This window comes from Sceloporus undulatus, chromosome 3 (genome assembly GCF_019175285.1).
Source record: "Sceloporus undulatus isolate JIND9_A2432 ecotype Alabama chromosome 3, SceUnd_v1.1, whole genome shotgun sequence".
NCBI classification, from domain to species: Eukaryota; Metazoa; Chordata; class Lepidosauria; order Squamata; family Phrynosomatidae; genus Sceloporus; species Sceloporus undulatus.
This window is the reverse complement of record NC_056524.1, coordinates 187,268,766-187,296,246: the sequence shown is the minus strand read 5'-3', so window position 1 is coordinate 187,296,246 and position 27,481 is coordinate 187,268,766. Positions and strand designations below refer to the sequence as shown.

At 38.9% G+C, this 27,481-nt stretch overlaps 1 protein-coding gene across 2 annotated transcripts; it reads left to right on the top strand.

The window, feature by feature from the left end:
* The first annotated feature begins 1,028 nt into the window (after positions 1 to 1,028).
* Positions 1,029 to 27,030, top strand: GLRX3 (glutaredoxin 3). Of its 2 annotated transcripts, none has more exons than XM_042459182.1 (11): positions 1,029 to 1,284; positions 4,536 to 4,644; positions 9,166 to 9,240; positions 9,824 to 10,025; positions 16,707 to 16,879; positions 16,983 to 17,044; positions 21,461 to 21,518; positions 23,117 to 23,169; positions 24,057 to 24,096; positions 24,180 to 24,272; positions 26,758 to 27,030. In XM_042459182.1, the coding sequence occupies exons 1-11, from the start codon at positions 1,196 to 1,198 to the stop codon at positions 26,806 to 26,808; spliced, it is 1,005 nt and encodes a 334-aa protein (XP_042315116.1). In that variant the 5' UTR covers positions 1,029 to 1,195; the 3' UTR covers positions 26,809 to 27,030. The 2 variants fall into 2 exon arrangements, with proteins under 2 accessions (XP_042315116.1, XP_042315117.1); XM_042459183.1 differs by lacking the exon at positions 1,029 to 1,284 and adding an exon at positions 5,012 to 5,129.
* The last annotated feature ends 451 nt before the right edge of the window (positions 27,031 to 27,481 follow it).

The window sequence follows — 27,481 nt, the reverse complement described above, 5'->3', positions numbered from 1 at the left end:
TCAAGAGAACAGGTAGTAGGTTTGGAAGAATTTAGCAGCTTAGAGAGTTCATCCAGAGAAACAGGGGGAAACCCAGAGACTTTATTAGTAGAAGGTACCAGGAGGTTAGTGGTAAGGGGCAAGTCGGGAGGAACTATTTCAGATCGAATAGTAGTGACTTTTGTGATGAAGTAGTTGGCGAAGTCAGTGGGGGAAAAAGATGAGAAGACAGGGGGAGAGGAAGATTTGATTATGCTTATTTGTACCCTGCTTTTATATATATTATATAACACACACATAATGTGTGTATTATATATACTGTATATATGTGTGTGTGTGTATAATATATATTATGTAATGTATTATTATTATATTTATTTGTACCCTGCTTATATAGATATTATATAATAATATATAATCAATATAATCTATTATATAATATATGACATAATGCATGTAATAATATTATTAATACATAAGATATTATATATATATATATATATATATATATAATATGATATATTAATGTCTAATTTAAAATAATGTAAACCGCTCTGATAGTGTTTTGGCTGAAGAGCAGGGTATAAATACTATAAATAAATAAATAAATAAAATAGCATATATGATATTATTAATATATAAAACACGTGATATTATATATTATAATATTAAGATATAATATTATATATATTAATATATAATATTATATATATAATGTTCAGATATGTGATATATATATTATATTATATCACATATTATATCTTAATATTATATATATATAATAAGATATATGTGATATAATATAATATAATATAATATATATGTGTGTGTGTATTGTATTACACTATACAGCCCCACATTTGTACCCATTGCACTGCCCTCACCCACAGAGCCATCCCTAGCTGCGCGCGCAGGTCCTCCTCCGGGCAATAGGCCTTGAGTCTCAGTCTCCGCCTTGGAGAGTGGTGAGGGCATGAATCTCTTCCTAGCGGCTTCATTTCCCTGCAGCACGCATGCGCGAGCTTTCCGCCTCCGCTTTTGGAGGTGGTGGGAAAGAAAGGAGGAACGAAGACACGGCACTGGAGACTAGAGCGACCGCGCATGCGCACCGGTGGCCTCTGCTGCCGGCGTCGATAGGCTGGGCGCCTGGCGTGCGTTGCTGGCGCTTCCTCTTCCCTCCGGTTCCCTGGACGCGGCGCGGAGATCAACACCAGGCATGGCGTCGGCGGCAGAGGCAGCAGGAGGGGCCCTGCTGGAAGCCACCTCCGAGGCACACTTCCAGGATGTGCTCCAGCAGCCCGGCAGGTCGGTGGCAGCCAGGGCGGGCGGAGGGCAGCTGCAGCCTTGTTCTCTATGGTCCAAAACACACCGCAGAAATAGCCCACTTTGAGAGCGCTTTAACAGCCCTGGCTCAGTGCTAGGGAATCCTGGGAGTTGTAGTTTGTTGTGGCACACCAGAGCTCTCCCTCTGACAGAGAAAAAGGCTCAATGTCTCACAGTGTCATTGGTTATTGATTAATGAGTAATTTAAAACCCAGAATTTTAACCAGAAATCATCAGGGAGACCCCGGAGTCGATTGGAAAGGCTATTCCTTGGGTGTCTCTGCCCCTCCTGGGTCAACCTTTCTTTCATCTGTACGTTTTGTTTCACTGCCCTTAAAACTGTTTATGCAGCGCTTCCTTTTATTTGGGTTAGCATCTTAAGCTAGGAGCCATTTCCAGATTGTTCACATTCCTAGACACAACATTTGACCCTGGCCCACAATAACAACCCTGGCCCTGCCATCTTCAGCTCCTGAGCAAGTCAAGTTGTGAATTTTAACCATTCTACCACAACAGAACTACAGTTCCCAGGATCCCCCAGCATTGAGCCAGGGCACTGAAAGCGGCCTCAAAAACCGGATTGCGAATGTGAGGGGACCACTGTGTGTGTGTGTGTGTGTGTGTGTGTATACATATATATGTATGTTTGTGACTTATATGATTATACATCTTTTCTAAGGTGCAGTACTCAGCCAGAAGAGAGAGAGAGCGCTTTATGGATGGTTCATTTTCTTTATCAAATTTTTAAATACCCCTCTTTCTTAAAGGCTTCGTCCACACTGCAGAAATAATCCAGTTTGACACCACTTTAACGGCTCTGGTGCCACAACAAAATACCTTTCCCAGAATTCCATAGCATTGAGCCATGGCTGTTAAAGCAGTGCCAGACCAGATGATTTCTGCAGTGGGGATGCAGCCAAAGAGCTGCCATGGTTTCCTAGAGGGAAAAGCCCCTTTGGCTTGACCCCACATTCTCTGGGGTTAGGGGTGAAGGACCTTCATCGATGTGGGAAAACTGCAAATAAAAACCCACTATCCTTTTTACCTGAGAGAACGCCTCTCTAGGAATCTCCAGGTCCTCCAGGGCAACTCTGTGGCCAGCGTCCGACAGACACTGACCATAGAACTGCATTGGAAGAGCTACAAAGGCCTAGGAGAGTGTTCTCTCTATGAATCACTAGGTCTATCCATGCAACTTTTAGTTAAAGTTGACCATAGAGTTGCACTGGAGGACTTAGATATTCCTAGAGAGAACATATTCATCAAAGCCGTGAATAATCAAAGCCGCAAACATCAAAGCTGCAAATATGGGGGGATGAGTGTGTATACATTATGCAGTAATGCCACTGATGCCTTTCATACTATGCAAGATCCATTTTTTAAAATGGGTTGTCATACCTGTGGGAGGCAGCTGCAGAGTATGGCTTTTTAAAAATCTTATAGGGAAATCCCATAGGTAAAAATACCATAAAAGTTTGTATCTGCTGATTCCAGTAATATAGGAGATAATTTTGAGAAAAACTGATTGCATTCAACGTGGTTACAGTTAAAGTTTGTTGTTGTGTCTTCAAGTCATTTCCGACTTCTGGTGACCCTATCACATAGTTTTCTTGGCAAGATTCTTCAGAGGGAGTTTGCCATTGCCATCTCCTGAGGCTGAGAGACTGTAACTTGCCAGGGTCACCCAGAAGGTTTACATAGCTGAGACGTGATTTGAATCCTGGTTTCTAAAGTTAATGCTCAAAACACTATGCCACACTGGCTCTCATTTTAAAATAGATGCATTTAAACCAGTGTTTCCCAAAATTTAGTTCCCCAGATGTTTTGAACTTCAGCTCCCAGAGTTCCTGTTTGTTGGTCAAAGTGGCTGGAGTCCAAAACATCTGGAGCACCAAAGTTTGTGAAATGCTGATTTAAATCAATTGGACAATTCCATTTTTAGTGAAAATAAGTCTGGATCCAGTTCATAGAAAATATATGATTGAAGAGTTTCTTAATTTTCTTCCTAGTTGTGGGACCGGTCTGATACAATGGTGGTTCTTTGAAATAAACAGTTTTCTTTCTGATAAAGTTTGCTAGAAATCTTTTAAATAAGAATTAGAAGAGGATTGTGGTAAGAACACTTCAAGTAAGAAGATATTTTAGTTGTCAGGGTTTATTGTCTCTGGCTAGGACCTGTAAATTCTTGTGTTTTAAGGTAATGCTGGGCCCTGTTGGGAGTCCATTGGGATACATCTGTCTTGACTCTACTGTTCCTGTATTTGCAACTTAATGCCTACTTACTGAAAACCGAATAGTTTAATCAGATATTTAGTCAGCATCTCCCCATTCCCTATAGATTCCATTATATTATCACTTCCAGATTGAACTGAATTTGCAAGCAGAACTCATATAATGCATGTGATGTTTTCTTGGATTGGTTTCTTTGTTGAGCAAGAAAACCTTCCTGTTAAATGCTGACCTTGCTGAACAAGGTGTTTGGCCCTAAGCACATCTTGCATGGCAAAGGCATCATTACCATATGGGCGGGGGAGGAGAGCATAAAGTAAGAAGTTTAGATGAAGAGATAGAAATTTTGCAGTTCATTTTAATAGAATAAAAAGTTAATCCAAACTGTTTTGACTGGCCTGGGTTCCTTGTCAAACATGGTTCAAATACAGTTAATAAAGTGTGCACACTTTCAGGTTGGTAATTCTGGGAGAAACCCCTGTGAACCCCAGGAAAAATAGGAGTGGCAATATGTATTAGTATCTAAAATTGTTATTGCAACTTTCATAGTTCTATAACTCTAGTCATTTCCCCCCCAGGGCACTTGATGACACCAGTATCTTTTCTTGAGCATACATACAAAACAGTATTGTGGGAGATGGAGTTAACTGACAGATTTAAATTTTAGTTTCTGCTATGGTCTCACAAAGTCTTGTGGGTAGTTTCCAGTGAGTTGCACCGGTCTGTGTGTCTATACTGATCCTTTGCCTGTTGTGAAATGTGGAAGTGAATGTGCATTGGGAGTGTCAGGATTTGCTATACATTAAAATCAAAACATTGGTCCATTAAGTCTTCTAGTGTCTCTTTTGGAGTGACTCCGAATTCTGGGGCAGAAAAATGTCCTGTTTATTGAAATCTTACAGTGGCACTTCAGTTGCTTTTATTTTACAAGGATTTGCTGTCTGAAATTGTTCTGCAGAAGTACCAGACCTCTTTATTCCTCTCCTTCTTCTGTTTTGTTACAGGTTTTTAGTGGTGGTTCATTTCTGGGCCCCATGGGCTCCTCAGTGTGTTCAAATGAATACTGTCATGGCAGAACTTGCAAAGGAGCATCCACGAGTTACTTTTGTAAAGGTAAGTGGAACTGAAGTAATGTGCTTTAGTTCAAACTGCTTGCTGAATGTAAGCATGTAGAAGAAAGGTAGAAATATGACTACAGCACGCCTGTGCCATACGCGGGCCCACCATACGCGGCATAGAGCATACGCGCTCAAGCCACGAGGCGCGCACGGAGCGGAAGGGGCAGCGTGTCCCATTCAATTGAATGGGTGCGCGCGCCTGTTGCGCCCTGCGCGTTCCTGCGCCACTGCGCCGCCGCGCATGAGCCCCATTGTTTCCAATGGCAGGATCCGGAACGGATCCCCCGCGTAAGGCGAGGACGGACTGTACTTACTCTAATTTGCTCAAATCATTGAACCTGAGCAATTTGGTTCTTTTTCAGCTTTGCATTTACAGCTGTATCCTCTCTCCTTGGTGACATGATACATTGATATCATCCAGTGAAGATGAATAGTTGCTACTCACTTAAAAGAAAACAAAACAAAACAAAAACACTGGAGGTGAGAGACAATGTTCAGCAGGCCAGAGAATGGTGATTCCATTAGTGTCTTCCATTAAATTAGGAGACAAATTTCTCTTGACAAGTGGGGATGTATGAGATGTTCTCCAACACCTCATGTACTTGTCACAGTGTACTTCTAATATTTGCCTTTAGCAAATGCCTCTTTGGATGGAGAATGAGTGGGAGAAAGGTGAGAATGCACCTGCAAGCCACCTGCCTGCACTTGGAATCCATAATCCAGGTTTATGCTAGGTGAGGATAAAGTGAATCTGGGCTTGGAAAATGGATTGTAGGGCTTGTTTTGATGATGGGAAGAGCAGAAATTGCCAGGGTACGTAGTGGAGATTTCAAACCTCTCCCTGCTTTTATGCTATGTATTTAGATTGTTCTAGAAAATGGTGGTGGATGGTTATGAGAGAAAAAGTAATTACTCCTGAACAGAGGTGCAGTGGAAAAAGGAACTCCAAGGTAGTTGTGTGGAGTTCAAATGTTGACTTGAAATAATCATCCAAATCTTTGATTACCAAAATCTATTACAATCTTAATAGCTTTTTGCTTTCTTTTCTTTTTTATTAAGTTGACCTAGCAATTCCAAAGTATTTTCCACTGTCTTTTCAACATGCTGTGCATTTTGTAATTTGGTTAAATCCTGATCTTTTTATCCAAGGGATTTGAGATTAAGATAGTATTACTGCTCTTTTAAAAGCTCTTTCTACTTACATGATTTGATGTAATGACACTGCTGGTTAGGCAAATAGATCTTTTCCTTATTACTTTTTTAAGGCACTGTATTTGGCTGCTGAGAATAGATGCATCTTTGGGTTTACATAATTAAATATGGTAGCTGGCTGGATATAGGATTTGCGGGGTTAGTTTTTGTGTAATAATATTTACACATCTTTCTAGCAGAATTATAATGGGGAAGAGAAGACAGATGTGTTAGAATTAAAATGCTGTTTATTTTAAATGCCATTTTCAACTTTCAAACACCAGGATTGAGAAATGAACAAACTTTTATTGAGTGAGTTGTGGAGTATTTTTTGATCCTAGTGAGAATTTTATTGTATTGAAAGTAAGGGGTTCATGTTGTATTTCCTGACAGTGCCAATGAAAATGCCAGTGTCCCAATTAGGCTCAAGGTACTGGCAACCGCAGTATGTTACTTCTACTTCTTTGTGTGATGGTTTCTGAGGAAATAGACAACTTGGGACATTTCCCCACAGTTACATTAATTATAACAGAAAAATACCTTGGCGGCAAAATAGCAATATATTTTTTGGAATATTTTTGGCCTTTTTTGGTTTGGATAGAAGCTATAGCAAGTTGTCTTATACTGAATCATACACTGGTTGATCTAGCTAGAATTGACAGTTCTAACTAGCAGTGGTTTTTGCAGGTTTCTGGCAGGATTCTTTCCTAGACCTGCCTTGAAATCTTTGGTATTCCTTGGTAGTTTATCATCTAAGAATAGGACTAAGTATCTGTAACTGAGTGCAATGTTTTAGTCAAACTGTTTTGGTCTTGATGGATAGTATACAGCAGAGTTAATTTTGTTATTATACTACTGTTACTTGTAATTGAGTAATATGACATTAGGTTACTATCAATAACTGTTAGCTACAATAGTAAAGTTGTATTATCCTGTGAGTCTATAACTGTATTGCCTGAAGTCAAATTAATTATAAAATCCATCTGTTTGCATACTAATAGCAACGATTAACAGAAAATTGATGGGTTTTTTGAATGAATGATGATGTGGGTAGAAGAAACATAATCCTGTAGCATCAGTTATACTAAAATGAATAACTTGGAAGGAGAAAAGATTGCTGATTGGCCTCATTTGCCTTATAGATATTTCTGGTTAAAGCCATATAGTATTCTGTGCCATCTCAGAATAGCTGGCTTTCTCTACAAGCTGTTTTTGTAGTGAGAAAAATTATCATTTAAAAATACATTAAACAGGATTAATAATAGGTAGATACCAAAACCATTTAATCGTGCCACAAACCATCATCAAATGGGGAAAATGAGATACTGTGGAAAACCTGCCAGAATGTAAAATAAGTACACAGCTAAAAGTCTGCCATGTTGGTATGGAGAACATTCAGACACTGAAGTGGTTCAGTTATATGACATTATGTGGTGTACATAATGAGCTTTTGTGAAATTAGTCCAGGGCTGGGAACTCTGTGGCTCTCCATATGTTGTTGGATTGCAATTCCTAAGAGCCTTAGCCACATTTGTTAATGATAAGGAATGCTGGAAGTTGCTGTACAACAGTATCTGGAGAGGAACACCGTTAGTTCGCTTTCCTTGTTTTGAGTCTTAGGTTAACCTTGATGATGAAGATGTTAAATGTTGCAAAAGCTGGGTTTAGTGGATTCAGAAATACAGTATAGAAACTGGCAATGCCAGTAGGGGTCAAGCAAAAGAGTGCAATATATTTTTGAGCCCATAATTTTGGCCCGCAATCTAAACACAATTAGGGCTATATATTACATCCCAGACCTCTGATGAGTAATTCTGTGGTGACAGATTGTATCTGACATGATATACAAGCATGGCAGTGAATTGAGACAATATGCAATTGGGCATAAGAGGGTTCAGTCACATAACAGGGCATCATTTAAGATGCCTTAATGTGTAGTTGAGGCTATGAAAGGTAGAGACATTTTCCCATCCAATACAGAGCACCCATGCCTTTCCACCACCCTCTGTTCTGGATCATTACTAGCTCCCTTCATTGTGCCAAGACAGTCTGTCTTTCAGAGTGCCATACAATTGTGTATTGAAATTATTGTGCAACAACTGCACTGCCTGCTCCACTTGTGTAGTGGTGCCGGTATTGCAACTACAACAATGCTATTGTTGCATGCCTCCAAATCATTTTTGACTTAGGATGATCCTAAGGCAAGCCTATCATGGGGTTTTCTTGGCAAGTTTTTTTGGGGGTGAGGAGTGCCATTGCCATTTTCTGAGGGTGAGAGTGTGACTTGGTCAAGGTCACCCAGTGTGTTTTTATGCTTGATTGGGGATTTGGACCCTGATCTCCAGAGTCATATTCCAACGTTCAAACCACTAAAATGTTGTGAGTTCTTAAGCTTAGTTACACCAGTAAATATAGATAATCATGTTAATGAAAGCAGTATTAAAATATACCTATTTAGGAGCCTGGGAATCAATATTCATGTTATTTACCAAAACTTCAGGTTTTCATTGTAGCATGGGACACATACACATACTCCTAGTAGCACCAGAAGTTGAGCAATTTAATACCAAAATTAATGTGTTAATCACTCTTAGCCAAAGTACCTTTCTTTACCTCCCCACTCTCAAGTGTTAAATCTTGCCATTACTCATGCTCAAGAATGAGTGAATATTTCAGGTCTCCTATCTTTCTCCTTTTTTTAGATGAAATGTATTTGCTATTGGCATCTTCTCCATTTTCATATCTGATTGTTTATGCTCGCAGATCAGTTATACTAATATCCAGCAGTCTTGCAGGAGTTAAAAACTAAAATTTAGCAGGCATCAATAGTTTATTGAAGAAATACTCCTTTTTTGCTTCATAATTTGCAGAAGGCTGCAAATGTCAGTCATGATGTACTGCCTCTTGAAATTAGTCAATAGAGCAAACAGCAAGAATTGCTGTGGGCAGAAAATAAGCACTGTAATCATGACATAACTGGGGTCAGTGATTTATGGATTTCAATATAGTAGTAGCTGCATATGATTGAAAATTTACTAGGTCACTAGTGCACCAAGAATTTTATTCACAGCCTCCAGGCATCTTTTGAAATGTGCAACAAAATAAAAACCTCTGAACCTGTTTTGACACTGCAGGCTCAGTGGATGACAAGCCTGCCCTGTGAGTTTCATTTAAATGCAAATGTGTCACAAACTTTTGTACTGAAATCCTTTTTAAACATTTAACATAAAGAAAAGAACAGTGTAGACAGGATCAGTGAACATATTCTAAACTATGACTGTGAAAACAAAACCATATTTCATAACTGCTTTGTGCTTTTCTTAAGCTGGAAGCTGAAGCAATTCCAGAAGTATCTGAAAAATATGAAATTACATCTGTTCCAACATTCTTGTTTTTTAAGGTAAGGTATTTTAATTTGTTCATTTGCATGAAAGTTTACAAGGGTAAGCTTCATTGTTCTCATTACTAATAAAATAGTTGTATGTGTGTGGTAACACTTGGTGAACTAAAATTATTGTATCACTTAGTCACACCGCTAGGATTTTGTTTAAACCTTCAAGGCTCACATATATGGGAACGTGCAGAGAAATGCTTGTGTAATATCAGACCACTCCTGAAATGGAATCTGATCAGTTCTGATCTATGGAAATCATTAAAAATTAGTTTATAAGGTGATCTGTCTGAAACAAATTCTGCAGGTACACATTTTAGAGCAGATTTTGCCAGAATTCAGTTGATCACCTGAAGGAGTTGAGGGTACTCCATGCTGCTGTTGTATACATACTGTCTTCTGTTTTGCTAGTCCAGTTAAAATTATTTTGAACATCAGCTGCATTCTGTGGATTTTACCTATGGCTCTTGTCCTGCTTTGGATTAGAATATAACAATAGCATATTTGTATGTGGTGGAGAGAATTTTAAGCTTTTGGCATCAGTTCTTGTGGAGTTCAGTATGTTTACCAAGACTACTTTTTCTGTTGGTAGAATTCTCAAAAAATTGACCGATTAGATGGTGCTCATGCACCAGAACTGACCAAAAAAGTCCAGCATCATGCATCTAGCGTGACTGTCCCACCTAACTCTAATGACAATTCTAAAGAGGACCTCAATGTTCGACTCAAGAAGTTGACCAATGCTGCACCTTGCATGCTGTTTATGAAAGGAACGCCCCAGGAACCTCGTTGTGGTAAGGATTATTTTGGATTTCTGTTAAATGCAGCAGGACTTAATCTCCAAGGAGAATTTGCAAATCATGATAAGTTTAACATATTCATACCTGGTATCGGAGTGGTCTGGTGCTGTGTGGTGTTATTCTGAGCATCATTGCTGGTCCATCATTTGACACAAATGGAACCCTTGTCATAGGCCCTAAAGTGTAAATCTAGGGCCTATGAAACTTGGGACCCCAGATATTGTTGGATTTTTAAATTGCAGACCTCCCAGCCAGCATAACTAATGTGAGGTGGCTCTGCCCAGAAATCTTCAGATGTGATTTCTGGTTGGTGGGGAATGGAAACCCCACCTATCTCAGGGGATTTTCCTTCTAGTGCTTTGTACCTTCCAGGTATATTGTTCCATAGTTTGCTACTGAGCTAGAATAATCTGTTTCAGATTAATGAAATTGTTTAGAGTGAATACTATAAGAAACATAGCCTAAGGATACATTTAGGCTTCTGGCAGAAATGTCAATTCATTAGCAGTTTGCTTACTGAACTCTGGTATAGCATTTTATATTGGCTTAAGGTTACCATCCATTGGTAACAACATCCAAAACCCCCATTTTCCATCAGTGAACCTAATATGTCTATCATTTTGTTAAACGATGCATTAATGTTTTGATGGGATAACCAATACTGCTTGAAAGCTTTGAATGTTTGAATTCTTGAACTAGTGCATTGCCTTTACATATTATTCTCATTTTCCTTTTCCTTTTTGGAAGTGTTTGTAATTTATTGAGTGCATCATGATTTGTCTTAAGCAAAACTTGAATGCTTTATAATGAGTGAATGCTTTGCTCTGAAGGGGTGCGTATGGAACAAGGACATTGTGCAAGCTCAGCTGAGTAAGCCAGTACTGCTTGCACATGTCATGTGTGTACACTTCCTGCAAGGAGAAGAGAGGAGAAATGATAGAATGGGATCTGCTGGAGGAATCTCTGGGGCCTATATCCAACTATGCCATTGTGTTAGCATCCTGCTAGGGTTTTCACATTTTCAGAGTTAGTGCAGGAGTGACATCCAGTATCATTTTTGTTTGTCAAATAAGTAACCTAAGTGTTTCTGAAAAGCAGTTGCTCAGTATCTTGCTTAACTGCTTTGGGTAACTGTTTGCACAGTGGTGTGATCCAACACAACTGCTCAGTCAGTGATTGTCACTCTGCTGGTATTTAGGTGGATGTGGACTGTGTGATTTGCTATAGACGTGCAATGGTTTGCCACCCCCCACCTCCAGTTGTCTAGCAAAGGAATAATTAAAAGGCTCCCCATCCTACATTAAACAGCTGAAGCAAAGAAAGCTATTGCTGGGAGTTCACATCCCAAATGTAGCTTTGGGGAAACCCAAGAATGTAATTTTATTTGGGCTGAGGATATGCTCAGGGGTAGTTTGTTCTAGTATTTGTCTGGCCTCTTGAGCCACCGTTTTGCACTAGTTTCCCTCGAGTTAAATTGTGTTCCTAGGGAAATAGTAAATCCTGTAATCCTAAGAACTGCTCATTTTGTAGTATAAGAAGGAACTATGTGGCCTTCCCATTGTATTGCTAATACAGTGAAATGCTGTGCTAGTCTTGCATGTGTGGCTCTCCAGAGCAGAGGTGGGTGGATGAAGATGGATCATGTCTCCTGTGAGGCAATGTAGTTTTCTACTTGGGTGGTCTTTTTAGGACAGTTGGTTATTATAGTAGGAGTGGCAAGTTACACAGCTAGTGTGGCTTGCATGTCATGGGTAGGAAGATCATAATGAAAACAGAAAATAGTAAGGCTGAAGAATATCTTGCTGCCCTGCCATCTTTTTCCTTGGCACAAGTGATCCTTGGCTTATTGAAAATGAACCACTGATAAAAAAAAAAAAACTATCAGAGGGATTGTGTGTGCCCATGGGCACATCAGGTACACATATGGGTTTGTGCTCTGCATGTGATGTCCCATATTCCACTCATACTTATACAAATGTGGGTTGAGTATCCCTCATCTGGAATTCCAAAAGCCTAAATACTCCTTAATCCAAAAATGTCTAAGATAGTGGCTAAGATAGTGATATCTTAGCTTTCTGATGGTTCAGCGTACACAAACATTGCTTCATGCACAAAATTATTTTAAATATTACGTATAAAATTACCTTCAGGCTACATGTATAAGGTATATACAAAACATGAATTAGTTTAATGTTTAGACTTAGGTTCCATCTCCAAAATATCTTACTATGTTTATTCAAATATTCCAAAATCTGAAATCCAAAATACTTCTGATCCCAAGTATTCAATGTGTAGCAAACTAACAGTTGTTAAATGGTTTTTTTGGGGGGTTTTGGGCTATGTGGCCATGTTCTAAAAGATTTTCTTCCTGAAGTTTTGGCAGCATCTGTGGCTGGCATCTTCAGAGTTGTTAGATCCTTATATTTCTCAGGCAACTGTAATGTTCTTTCTTTCTTTCTTTCTTTCTTTCTTTCTTTCTTTCTTTCCTGCTATATTTTCCCTCATCTGGTGCTTAATGCAGCTTGAAACCTTTGAGGATTAACTAAGTTCTTGGGGCAAGGGTGGGGAACTGTGGCCCTTCAGATGTTATTGGACTGAAATTCACAGCATCCCTCTGATGGATCAGGCTGATAGGACTTGCTGTCCAACATTGTCTGGAGTGGTTCCAGTTGCCTGCCCCAGCCTTAGGGCAAGAAGAGACCTTATTCTCTTAGGCCTTCTAGGAAGGCTCAGCCAACTCAGCATATCTGTGTTTCAAATCAGCTTTGTGCCCAGAGAGGTCAGCTGGGAATTTCTGCTCAGAGCTGGTTGTGCAGAAGAAGTTCCTAATGGATGGTATCCAGGCTAATTTTCATACTAATAATAGCAGATTGTCAATTGTAACAAAGTGTAATTGGATCTTGGTATGGAATCAGAAGCCCTTGTTATGTTCCGCATTTCACCACTTCCTATGGAAAGCCAATTCATAATAATGTTAAATGAGGTCTATCCCCTTGGCTCCGTGTTCACAGGCTTGTTGCTTGCTTACATCATTAGTATTATAATTGTACTCAGCTTTCTATCACTGTGCAGCTAGCGTCCACATTACTCTTATAGTGGGCTGTATGTTCTCATATGTGCACTTCAGGGGTGCTTTCATTAGTTTTTTGTATTGCTTAGATGGTATTTGTTCAGAAAGTCAGCCTAAATCTTTTGTTATGGGAATAAAGCAGTGTTGGCACTTTATCCCTAAGCATAACATTTCCAGTTTGCTACTTTAACCCTTAAAAATGAAACACCACCAATCAATCTTTCTCGTCTGCATGTGGTTGCCTACAGCTAAAATAAAGTGTGTGCGCTCTTGTTCTCCCTCTTTCTTTCTCTCGCAGCCTTTTACTGTAGAAATGAGTTAATATATTGGCAGCAGAATAACCATCAGCAATCAGCCTGTAGCTGTTTACTAATGAACTCCCAGATGAATGAGAGGGGGAGAAAAATTCAAGATTCTTGTTTTACTTAAGGCTGTACAAGAACCTAATGCTTCAGTTGTGGGAAGAAAAGCATCTTAGATGCCATATAAATAAATGCTCTTTGCTTGTGGCTCAAAATGCAGATCATGGAGACCTCAAGCTACAGTACAAATCAAAAGTAATGGATGAATTTGCCAGACAGAAATCATGTAAAGCTTCTTTTGTGTGTACACTTCTTAAACTTTTAAAATCTGTCACTTTAAATCACTTTTGTTGAACCTTTTGAAAATTGGTTAGGATTTCTCAGATGTTATTAGACATGTGTGCGTGTGTGTGCATTCTGCTTCCCATCCTAAGGAAGACTTATATCATTCATTTTCTATTGAAGGCTAGAATTTTAAGACTGCGGAGAAGTGGCAGGCAACTGCAGGGAGGTTAGTGGGTCAGTTTTTGAACCCCTAGCTTACTGTCGGGCTACATAGGTGTTTTTTTTTAATGGCTACAGTAGCTATATTCTGGTTTTATTTTCTACCTCAAATTGGCTGGTTTAGGGTATTTGTGCTGTGCTTTCAGGGGTTGCCAGGGTGTCAAAACTAGGCTATTTTTGATGGATTGTAATTATAGACCAAATTTTAAACTATTTGTTTTGGCTTTTGGGGGGTAGCAATAGCATTTAGCACAGCAATAGTACTTACATTTCTATACCACTTATTGGTGAACTCAGCACTCTCTAAGCTGTTTACAATTTGTAAGCCAATTGCTCCCAACAAGCTGGGTACTCATTTTACCGACCTACGAAAGTATGGAAGGCTGAATCAACCTTGGAGCCCTGAGATCGAACTCACAACCTTGTGGCTGCAGTACTGGCATTAAACCACTGCGCCACCAGGGCACCAGAGGTACTCTTGGGTTGTCCTTGCAGCTTGAGTGCTGCGTAAAGTAGTTGATGGTGTATGCATTCTGCAGGAAGCATTTCCACAGCCCCTGTTGTATCATCATCATCATCATCATCATCATCATCATCATCATCATCATCATCATATTTATTTATATGCTGCTCCCCCCCCCCAAAAAAAATTGGAAATCAAAGTGGCTTACAGTTTTTAGAAAAATACAATTAAAACATAAAAAGTGAACATTAAAATAGAATTAAACGTGTTACTATTAAATGAATGAAATGCAGTTGGAAAGATAAAAGAGCTTAAAGACAATTCAATTAAAACAGTACATAATCCCCAGCCTGTTCTTTAAAGTCTTTTTGTTTTTAAAAGCCTGTCTAAATAAATATGCCTTAGCTTGCTGATGGAAGGACAAGGAAGGGACCATTCTGATCTCCCTGGGAAGAGAGTTCTAGCATCTAGGAGCAGCCACTGAGAAGGTCCTGTCTCATGTCCCCACCAACCATGGTGGTGGAACTGAGACAAGAACCTCTCCTGATGATCTCAGAGTCCAGGCCGACTCATGCAGGGAAATATGGGCTGCCAAATAGCCTGGACCTGAGTCACATAGGGCTTTATAGGTCATAACCAGCACTTTGAATTGTGCCCAGAATTGTGCATTTCCCCACTCCCTGTTGTGGAGAATAACAGAATATTATTAAAATCATGTTGTATCAATATGCTTGCATTTTTCTAATTTAGGGGGTAGGTTAAACATACACAGTGGCCCTTTATGATGAAAGTTTTTTGACAAATTGAACTGCCCCACTTACTTGGGATTACTTTCTATTGAAAACTGAGAAAGCTGATTTCAACTCCTTTTGGATACAGGTGTAGGACTTTAAATTTGTGTTTTCCTGAAGTAGACATTGTGTAATGTAGGAGAATCTGAAATTTTAATTAGGTTTGTGTTGAAATTTATCTCCTCTCCCAAATTGTAAAATATGGTATTAAAACCTTTTTTTTTTTTATCATCAAGTGAAATTGTACTTGGACAAGGGTGTGTTGTGAAATCTTGCCAAGTTGGATTCCTTAGCATACAAATGTTGGTTGCAGGTAGAGATGAGTATCCACAACTGTTCAGGTTTGGATGGCCAGGTTATATGAAACTATGACTTTTTTTTTATTAAAATTATTACTCGATCATCCTAAGGTGAGATTGGCGACTACCCAGCAAAGGGCTTTTACAGCTGTAGCGCTTCTCTCTGGAATGCTTTACCAGATGAGATCCGCCTTAGTGGAACGGTAGAAGCCTTTAAAAACGCACTAAAAACCTGCCTCTTCCTTCAAGCGTACCCTCCTAACTCCTTGTAATAAGTTTCCCCCCACAATCGTTTATGTTGTATACAGTATATACCAGAATCTTAATAATTGCCGAATTGTATGTTGTAAATATTTGATTTTAGACTGTAAGCTATTTTAATATTTCCCAAAATTTTAAATATGTCATTGCTTGTTATGTATTTATCTTACATGTTGTACACCGCTTTGATCTTGGGAAAAGCGGTCAATAAATAAACATATTATTATTATTATTATTATTATTATTATTATTATTATTATTATTATTATTATTATTATTATTATTATGACTGAGCACAGAGGCTGAGTGTTAATCATTAGTCTTCACCTGCTTCTTTCTCATATGGTATGGCACTTAGTTTCAGATGCTGGCTACCTAGACAGGTTTGGAAATTTACATCAAGCCAGAATTCTTGGGTTTGGATATAAAGAGGAACACTGGCTTAATGCAAGCCAGGAACAAGGCACTCAACTTGGCATAAAACTGGAATAAGGAATGCTTGACCCTACCAGGAAGTAAGGAATGCTTAACTCATTCCCAGCTTCATGGAGCTTTGAATAATCATCAAAGAGTATGTGCTTTGAATGGATATCAACTTCTGTAATCCTCCTCATAGTGTTACTGTTACTATGCATATTCTGCTTTTTTTCGAGCGAGCTCCAGGCAGTGTATGTGTGTCTCTTCCTCCCTTCCTCCTCCATCTTGAGGGAGAGAGATTGTATTGTATTGCCTTTTTGTTCTGTACACCGCTATGATCATTGCGGAATAGCGGTCTATAAATAAAATGTATTATTATTATTATTATTATTATTATTTCTTTTGATAGTATCTCTTTGAGATAGATTAGTCTGAGAAAGAGTTACTTGTAGTATATTAACTTGAATTGCAATGCAGACATTAGGCCATTGCCTGTTTAATTAAAGGTGCAGACTGATTAAAGTATGTTCCCCCCCCCCTTTCCCACCCTACCCCATCCCTCTCTTAGGCTTCAGCAGACAAATTGTGGAAATACTTAAGAAGCATAACATTGTGTATAGCAGCTTTGATATATTTTCTGATGAAGAAGTGCGTCAAGGACTGAAAACGTACTCCAACTGGCCTACCTACCCCCAGTTATATGTTGCTGGAGAACTTGTAGGTGGCCTAGATATTGTCAAGGTTAGAACAAGTTTTTTTTTCAAACAAACAAACAAACAAACAACAATTTTCAAATTTATTTTCAATTTTTTTCTTTATGAATACAAAATGATTATGTTTTCAGGAGCTTGAAGCATCTGGAGAATTGGATACAGTCTGCCCCAAGACACACAAATTAGAGGACAGGTATAGTGCATCTTGTTTTGGGGGACTATTATTAAGGGGAAAATTGTATCTAGTCAGTTGCTGAATTGTATCTTTTGTTTCATCCTCAAATGTCTTAGTCTCTGGAGGTTTTTGTGCATAATGTACAAAATTCTGCACAGGGAGGTAAAATCAAACTATATAATTGACCTTTAGAGGCACACTAGCATCTGGATTTTTTCCCCTTTCCCATCTCCTTCAGCCCCGAAAATTAACCTGACATATCCATTCCACACTTTGTATTAGAATGGAAAGGGCAACATATTCCCCCCATCCCATGTTGGATAAAAAGCCCCAACCAGGTGATTCTGTGTATGCAGTCGCTTTCAAATGGGCATCGGAGTGCTTGTTTATTTTTAAAATGTATTACCTAACTTTCAGTTTAATGGACGTCAAAGGTGGCTTACAACTAACCAGGCATTTATTAGTCAATAGAATTCAAAGACATAGCTGTGTTAGTCTATAGAATCAGTATGTAGAGAGATCTTGTAGCACCTTTGAGACTAACTAAAGAAATAAGTTGGCAGCATGAGCTTTTGTAGACTTAAGTCTATTTTCTCAGATGCATGCATCGTGTGGACGCCACACCACGCCCTTACTCTGCCCTCAGGCTGGCTTTAATGGCCAGTCTGCACAGGCTCTTAGTCCCCTTCCTGCTTCTACCTCAGCTGGATGGGACCCCTTGAGATCACTTTAAATAAACTAAGTTACAACCACTTACTGAACTGGCTCCCCTTTCCCCTAGTAACTCAGTAGGAAGTTATTAGGGTTATTTTCTGTCTCTGATGCTGAAGAGACTTTTCTCCTCTGCAACCCTGTTGGGGAGATGAAACTGAACAAAGGCACATGGAAATGGGGTGTGAAAGAGGGAATACTTCCAAGAAAAGAGTTTTATTTTAAATAAAGAATGTTCATAATAAAAGGATATCCCTTATGTGAAGGACGCCTTCCAACAAGCATATTTAGAGATTACAAGTTGCAAACAGAGTCGGTCATTCCAGCCAAATCAAGAAAAGAGTCAAAAAATCATAATGCAGCTAGCTAATATATTCCCTAATGCTACTTAGAGAACAGATGGGATTTGTAGTCTCGATGTTCATGGGATTGGTTGTGAGCCTAGACTATATGGTCTAGCTCCACCAGCCTCCTCCCATGCAGCCGCTGCTGCAGATGTGCCTTTGTATAAAAATTTCCACTGGTAGTCCTTCCCCAGCTTTTTATAACCTCTGCTCAGAATCATCTTGAAGGTTTGCGCTTCTGCCTAACTGTCCATCCCATTGGACAATTGCTGTCTTGCCACCTGTGATTCTGAACCTCATTGAAATGTAACTGTATCGCCTCCCACATTTAATCCTTTGTTATTGGGGGATAAAGCTCTAATAAATGGTAGGACTCCCATTTATCACAGTGTTGAAAGAGTGTTTCGACAGTTGCAGTTAATACAGAACTGTCCTGTACTCAGACTGAATAAAAAGATGCCGCTTTGTACAACTCCTTTGTGACCATACACTGTTTTCCCCCCATCTTAGCACCAGCTTTCATTCAGTCTGTGTATTTACAGTAAAATGAGTCATGCAGCCATCTCCTCCTCCTCCTCCGATGCTGGGGAGGATGGTTGGGAGGAGTATTCTATCACACCCAGAAGTGCTCAGGAAAGTTTGGAAGTGGCTTTAAAGGAGCAAGCAGTGTGTTCCAACTCTTTGTGCTGAGGAGTGCATGGAATTGCAGAGGAAAAGAAGAAAAGTGGCAGTGTGCCATTATTTCATGCAAGAAGTGCCTGGTATGCATCAGGAAAGCCCACCTGTCTCATAGCTTGGCACTAGGCGTGGGGAGAACTAGTGGTGGCAGTGGCGTCAGCAACAGCAGGTGAAGGAGAGGCAGAGGAGGAGATGGCAGTGGTGATGAGTGGTACCCCTTCCCACAATCAATTCTTTTCTTTCAGCTTGATCCTCCTCTGCCTTCCTCAACCACAGGGAACAAATATGTTCATGTACAGCAAAATATGTTATTGTACAGCACCAACTTTGTACCCTACATTCTCCTTCACCACTCTTCTTTTTTCCCTTGCCGCTTCCGCACGAATATAGAACATATCGTATTTTCCGGCGTATAAGACGACTGGGCGTATAAGACGACCCCCAACTTTTCCTGTTAAAACTTAGAGTTTGGGATATACTCGCCGTATAAGACTACCCCTCTTCCAGTGCACACCAAATAAAGATTAAAAAAGCATCAGTTTAATTCAAATGCTTTTGACATGTAGGTACGTAGCAGGAAAACATGTTGTATACAAATCCTGCTTGGATTGGTCAGCTCTCCCTGCCTGCCTAGCCCTCCCTGTCTCCATGGTTATTAAAGCGGTAGCGCAAACACAGCTCTTTTTTCCGTATCCTGGGCATCCCGACACCTGCAGCTTGCTCCGCCTTTCACTTACACCTTCCCAGTGAGGCGCCCCCTCACCTTGTCATCAAGACCGCGTTAAGTCACTTCTTTCCATGAATCCTGGTGAGTGGATTTTCTTCCACCGTACTTGTACAGCACCACCCTTGCTGCTTTCATATGGTCGCTGCATATGGCTGGGATGCAGCTGCGGCCATTTTTGAGCTCCCCCCACCATATGCAGCAACCACAGATTCTCCAGTCCGGCTCAGACGTTTAAGCCCTATAAGACGACACCCGGTGTATAAGATGACCCCCGACTTTTGAGAAAATTTTCCTGGGTTAAAAAGTAGTCTTATACGCCAGAAAATACAGTATTCAATTATTTATGGAATACATTTATATAATACTTATGTAATTATTGAATAATTACTTTTTAGAATTTGGTTTAAGTCTCATAAACATTAAAATGTAGCCCAATGCAACCATTCATTTCTACATATGTGGGACAAAAATGTGAAAATGAATTTGGGTACCCCTGCTAAGACCTTAGCTTGGAAAAGTTACTTTTTGGACTACAAAATGCAGAGGTGGATGCTACCTTTCCTTAGGACCACTAAAATGTAACCAAGGTGGCATATGATATTGAGCACTCCAGAACATTTCATCAGACATGAGGCTATAAAAGTTAGCGGATGAAAGGGCAAAAGGAGTTTTTTTAAAAAAAAGTCTCATGAGTTGAATGTGTATGTTTGCAGCAGCAAGTTCGGCTTCAATTGACTTTATTTTTTAACCTATAACATACGTTTAATCTCTAGCTTAAATGGAATAGAGAGTTTTTCTGTGCTTCACTTGAGATGGAGAGAAGTAATTAACTGCATTTCAGCAAGCTGAAAGTAGAATGATGCAGCACCTCATTTCTCCATTGAGCTTGCAAAAACCAGTTTTTCAAAATGGTAGAATTCAGAGGCATAGCCATGTTAGTCTGGAACAGTATACAAAGGCATATTTTAGCACCACCACAAACAACCAGTGATTGGCCACTCAGTTCTGCTAGTAAAGCCCTTCTGTGCTGCCGCTAGGATGGATAACTTTGTTCTTCTTCTTCACAACCCATACTTCCACATAGGTATGCCTGCAAAAGAGAGCTAGTGTGGTGTCTTGATTTGTGTGTTGGACTCTGGAGACCAGGGTTTTGACAATGTATTGTTAACAATAATCTTGTCCAGCAATCTAAGTAATCTTGAAGTTAGTGGGCCTAATCATATTAGTCTCTGTGTAACTGCTTGTCCCTCTTCTGAAAGAAAGGATAATTGCATATTCATAATAATCAAAGGCTTGTATCAAGAAAATACTGTTTCCATGGTATATTGCACTGATGGTACAATAAAATAGCTTCCTTACTGCTAAAACATACCAAATGTTTATTTATGTCTTGGTCAGTAACTAGGAAAAACTGAATTTTACAGAATGCCTTTTGTTTTAAATCATATTTAATGTTAGAAAAATAAATGGATTTTAAAGATTTAAAGTTTAAAGATTTTAATTGGATTCACTATTGTGCAATGAATAAATATAGAGGTAAGTCACATACTCTCAGCCTCAGGAGAAGGCAACGAAAACTTCCTCTGAATAAAACTTGCCAAGAAAACCCCATGATGGATTTGCCTTAGGGTCGTCATAAGTTGGAAATGACTTGAAGGCACACAACACACACATGGGATTTTTATTTGTGTGTATGTACCTTCAAGGTTTTCTTGGGCAAGGAATACTCAGAGGTGGTTTTGCCAATTCCTTCCTCTATTATATAGCTGACAGCACCTGGTATTCACTGGTGGTCCCCATCCAATACTAACCAGGTTTGACTTTGTTTAGCTTCCTATATCAAAAAGAATGTGGTGCCTATAGGATTTTTGCATTGCGATTTAGGAGTTTTGGGATTGGTTTTTTATAGTACTTTGTATTGCTAAAAACCTGTTTTATAAACTGCTTCATTGCTACTTTCTTTTCGTGCTGTAGACTCAAAGACCTGATAAACAAAGCTTCTGTAATGTTATTTATGAAAGGAAATAAACAGGTGAGACTCTTTGAATGTGTTTAATTTTTCTGTCACTTAGACTTAGAATCTGACAGATGTTAGATTTCTTGCTTTATTATTTGTTTATTTAAAAGTTTTATGTATTACCCTTCCAAAAAAAAAAAAAAAGCTTCTATGGCTGTTTATAAAAGGAATATAAATAAAACAGGAGGGGTTGGATTCAGGATCTACCATCTATGGATGAAACAGAACTCATGGAAGAAGCTGGTGCCTGACTTGATGGGACAGATGGGATAATGCTTCATCTCGTTCAGCTGGGTCCCTTGACTTAACTCTCTATATTATTTTCAGACAGTTAAAAGGACTGCCTTGGAAAATGGAAGAGGTCTAGTACAGTGCGCCCATGTCATATGCGGCTTTCAGCATATGCATCCCATAGGGACGAATGGGGCACGTGCCCGTGGCCACACGTGCCCCCGCACCGCCGTGTGCACGAGCCCCATTCATTTAAAAGGGGCTCAAGCATAAGCATTTTTTGTTTTACGTGGAGGAGTCTGGAATGGATCTCCCACATAAGCAATGGGTGCACTGTAGTATGCAGCTATTGGAAGGTGAGGATGCTAAAGGGCAGGGTATCAGAAAGTAGTTGCAGAAATTTTCCAGGTCTTCACAGCCATGGATTTTGGGACACTGGGAAGAGTTGATCTTAAATACATATATTCACACTTAGGACTTCAATGGAAGGCATGAAGGGCAAGTTCAAAACTGTAGATTAAGGCTGTAATCTTCTTCAGTTTCTTTTTTTCTTTTTTTGCCAGCATAAGTGGGAGTTATGCTAGCAGATCTGTTTTTCCAACTCGAGTAAAAAGGTATTCATTATATAACAGTAGAGAAGGCACAGTGGCAGCCATTGGAAGGAGAGGAAGGGAAGTTCCCAGTTTTGTGCTGCCAAATCTGGATCCAATCTATGAATGTGACAGCATGGTGCAGAAATAAAATGTCTTCGCCTAGGTAGAAAAGATATCTGTGTTGGCATTAGACAGACCTCTGGGCAGAGCATTCCAGAGATGGGCTGCCTTTGTTGAGAGGGCAAGCACTGTGAAGCTGCTTCTCTCTCGTCTTAGCTAAAATATACACTTCGTTTTATAGGAAGGCTGTTTTCTGAGCTACAAAATAAAGAAAGAAAGAAAGAAAGAGAAAGAAATAACTAAATAGCTAGCTAGCATGAGCTCCTGGAGGGGAGAACCTCTGAAGATGGGCTGCATGACTAATTTCTTTATGTGGTCATGGGCCCCTATGCAGAAAGTTCATTTGTGAAGTAAGCTATGCATGTTGCAGACTGGAAACCACTTTCATAATGTTGACAGTGGGACAAACATGTATTGGTACATATATACAAATCAGTGTAGATTACTGTGGTAAAATTCTTGCTCAAGCAGATGTTGAATACAAAATCAAATGCATTAATTCAGGATCTCATGAGGAACTACGTTTTGGTGTGTCTAGGTTTCTGATGGGGTAGAGACAGAAAATCAAGTTGTGTTCACAGGTTCCTTAGGTCCACCACATGCCTATTTCTCAAATACACTAGGAGGGATAAAAACTTTACTGAATTGTTTTTCTTTTTCATTTTATAGATGGCAAAGTGTGGGTTCAGCAAGCAGATTATAGAAATTCTAAACAATACTGGGTATGTATTTTTCTGTCATAAGCCCATCTGTTCTTCTGAGACAATAACGTATTTGCTTGCTGCAAATCTTAATTAAATCACCCAGTTTCTTCTTGGCTTTTCAATCCCTGTAACACTTGATTCTCCCTTTCCCACAATTTCTATCTGTTTTCCATCTGTTCCTTTCCTCATTTGACTTTTTATCAAGGTTGGTCTATGCTGTGGGTTTTTGTTCTCCTGGCCCTAGTTAGCTATCGGATATGATGGAATTGTTTCCACATTCCTGCATGTTTGCATCATGATAGTCAATTTTGCTCCCATGCAAACATAGGATGGGGTCTAGTTTGGAAAAGTTACTCTTTTTTGTGTGGTGAAAGGGGAGATGGTTCCCAGAACTCTCAGCCAGTATGGCTCTTCAGGACTTTGGAAGCTATAGTTAAAAAAAGTAGCACCTTCACAATGGATATGGTATGTCTTTTCAGATGGGAACATTTTGGCTGTACTTTCTCCTTCTTGCCAATAGATTATTGATTCCATAGGTGCTCTCTGTGCTGTTAACTTCGCTCATGTCTAGGAGTAGTGTAGGGCATTTGCCTCCCAAATCACAGGGAAGCTTGTTCCTGTGCTTATTTGTCTATGTAGATAACAGTTAACAGATTCCTCTGTCTTCGACAGTAAGAAATCTCTTTCATTTGTTTTCTCCCTTGACAGTATTTCAGCAATGGGTTCAACACTACTTGATATTATAGCTGCTTCTCTTACACAGCTTCTCTTCTGTTTTAAGATTTAATATCTATAGTTTTTTCTACATTGATAAAAATAATTGATGAAAATAATAGAAATAAGCATCGCTGCATCCTAAAATCTTGAGTAATGTTTTGTTTTTATTTTCTCTGTTTTTTCATTAGTGTTGATTATGATACTTTTGATATATTGGAGGATGAAGAGGTATGTTGTTCATTTGCCTTTCTCTTATGAATCAGTTTATACATCTCTAGTGTGCAACACTAACTTGCAATATTTTTCCTTAGGTCCGGCAAGGGTTAAAAAAGTATTCGAATTGGCCAACCTACCCACAATTGTATGTGAAAGGTGAACTTATTGGAGGCCTGGATATTGTTAAGGTAAGGAAAGAGCTATTAGGTGAGAAATATGTTCAATCTTCACGTGAAAGAAAGTGGCTTGTCCAACTAGATGTTTGCTGCATTGAATTCATAATTCTGGTTGTCTTGTTGTCTGTTCTTTAAAATGTTGGTGATTACCTTTCAAAGGTCTGAATATCTTTGGTCTAAGCAGTGGTTCCCAACCTGTGGTCCTCCATTTGTTTTGAACCTCACCTCCCATAATTCCTGTCTATTGGTCAAGTTGGCTGAGTCTTCTGGGAATTGAAGCCCAAAACAAATGAAGGCCCACAGGTTGGGAACCATTGGTCTAATGTATCTGAGAAATTGTCTCCTTTCACGCAAACAAGTACAGTCAGCCCTTCTTATATACAGATTTTTTATGCACAGATTCAAGCATACATAAATATATATATTTTTATGTGTGTGTGTGTGTGTGTGTGTGTGTGTGTGTGTGTGTGTGTGTATATATATATAAATCCAAAAAGCAAATCTTGATTTTAGCATTTTATATAAGGGACTCCATTGTATATAACGAGATTTCAGCATCCATGGATTTTGATATCCTGGAACCAAACTTTAGTGGATATCAAGAGCCTTCTGTATTTCAATGCTAAAATCAAAGCATAGAAATTTAGCTTTGCATATATATTGGAAAGGCCATAAGTTAGTTTTCTAAACAAATCCTTCTGTATCTTCCTTCTCTAATTCTCCTCTTGTCATCTACTGTATCACATGGATTTCTCCTTATTTCTCTTTGTCTTGCATTCCACCACTGTGATGAAGGCTAGCTTATCCTTGATATATATATATATATATATATATATATATATATATATATATATATATTAAACACGCATTTTTTTTCCCCCCCCCCCCCCCCTTTTTTTTTTAAAAAAATAAAAAATAAAACTGAATGACTTGGCCAGACTTTTTCTTCTGTGATTCAATTATTAGCTTAATATATTGGTGGACGCAATCATACATCATTGGTGTTCAACTACAGTGTCTGCTAATGTAGCACTGAAATATGTTTTCTTGACAGTAGTCCTGTAAGAACCACCTCCTCACCCCCATGGGTCCATTTACAGCTTCCATTTGTTTCTTAGCTCCTGCTTTTTGACATTGTTTCCCCTCAAATAAGGCAATGACATTTTGCCTACAAACTCTTTCATTCCTGAAGAAAGATATGGGTCAGTGCAAACATATTTTATTGTATGCTTCCCCTTCCCTTTTTTTAAAGGCCCCCAAAGCAACGAAAACAGATCTGCATTTGTTCCTGCATCTTTTGATATTTTTTTGTGTGTTTGTGCAAAAGTACAAGCCCAGGCATCTAATTCCAAATACTCCAGAGCCCATTCTTGAATGTTTTATAGCCAATACCATAGGCATTGTAACTCCCGGGAAGACAGAATCAATAAATCTCATTAGGTTTTAAAAATAAGTTGATGTTACTTAGCTCACGTAACCATTTTTTTAAAAAAAATGTCTCTAGTGGAGTACTGTACTCTGGGGTTATTTTTATGACCTGTATAGTTTTAAAGAGTGGGCAAATTAGCAATTTTTTGTGTGTGTACATTAATCTTTTTCTTGTTAAATTTATGTTTGGTGTGTAAGGCTATGCATTTTAGAGAACTCTGAGTAAGGTGAAATTGATCAAATAACGTTAAAAGTTCACATTTTAGTTACTATTTTTTTGTGCCAGGTAGCATCTGTTTTTTATTACTCTTAATGAGAGGTTGCTTATAAATATAGACTTGTCCAGTTAAATGTCATTTTTCTATCTTTACCCTTTCCAGTCTCTTGCTGTGTTGATCTTAATAACATTTTACTTATGAATGGTTCAAAATCATGTACAGAGCCAAATGATGAATGAAACAGTTGACCCATTATGCCATCAACCCTCTTTTTGCTTTAAAACAGTTAGCAAAGTGTAGAATAGATTGAATGGGTGATTTTATTTAGTTATCTTGCTACAAATATGGTTCAGACCCATTCAAAACAATATTTTGCTCTCCTTACCCTTTGAAAAGGACCCCAGACCAGTCAAGATGAACACTGGAAGTGATGGCAGATCAGTTTTGCTTTTGTGTGACAATGTTGCCCACTGGGGCTATGATTGGGATACTTGGTCTCTTCCAACTCTACAATTCTATGAATAGTGTAATACAAATGATTATGTGTGCAAGGTGGATTCCCTCTGAGCTGTAGGCTCTGTAGACTCAGTGGTTTCCCCTTTCCCCCCTCATTCTTCAACTAAGAAGGCTTCTGGTTGTTTGACAAGTCTGTGGATGACACACTAATTATGAATATAATTTTTAATTTAGTTTTTTCTCATTCTGGTAGATATGAAATAAAATACCTAAATACAAAACAACAGTGCAGTCTTCAGGGCCTGCTTTTGTCCAGCCAAACTGTTGAATTACTGGCTAAATAGAGTTGTTATTGTGACATTGCTTTCTGACTCCTCTGTTTCATCTTTTTCCAGGAATTAAATGAAAATGGTGAATTGCCATCTATTCTGAAAGGGGAAAATTAATGCAAATGAACACATCACTGAAGACTATTGAAATACAAAAAGTATGATTATTAATTGCACTGGAACAATTCATGACTTAGCCTTGACGAAAGAAATATAATGCAGGCTTCTGACTTCATACTTCACAAGGTCATGTTAGAGCTGTATGGAAATGTAGGTTTTCACCCCAGTATAAGGTCGAGAGCATCTTAAAATGGAAATAAAAGCTTGATTTCAAAAATGTATGGTGTCCTTGTATACTTTCATTTTTTTCTTTTATGCACAAAAGATGTTCATTTGACTTAAACATGATACAGTTGGCCCTTTTGGTTAAAGCAATGAATCCCATGGCTTCTGGTCTTTCCTGTCAGGCTTCAGACATACTTGGGTGAACTTGGAATCAGGGCAAGCCCTAGCAAGAGATGCTGAAGTAAAAGGGCATCACAGTTGTTTCAACAGGTCTGATTCAGGAAGAATAATTTCTTCTGTGTTTGCCATTTAATCATCACCACACATCCTATTCTGAATGACAAACGTTAATTAAAAACAATGTCTGACTGGAAGTGACTTTCTGTGGGGAGAGGGAGGAACAGAAGAAGAAACAGAATTAATGTCTATGGATTCAGTCGAGCGTTGTATGTTGCAACCCATAACACACGCTACCAATGATTTGTTGCAGGTCTCACTTATATTC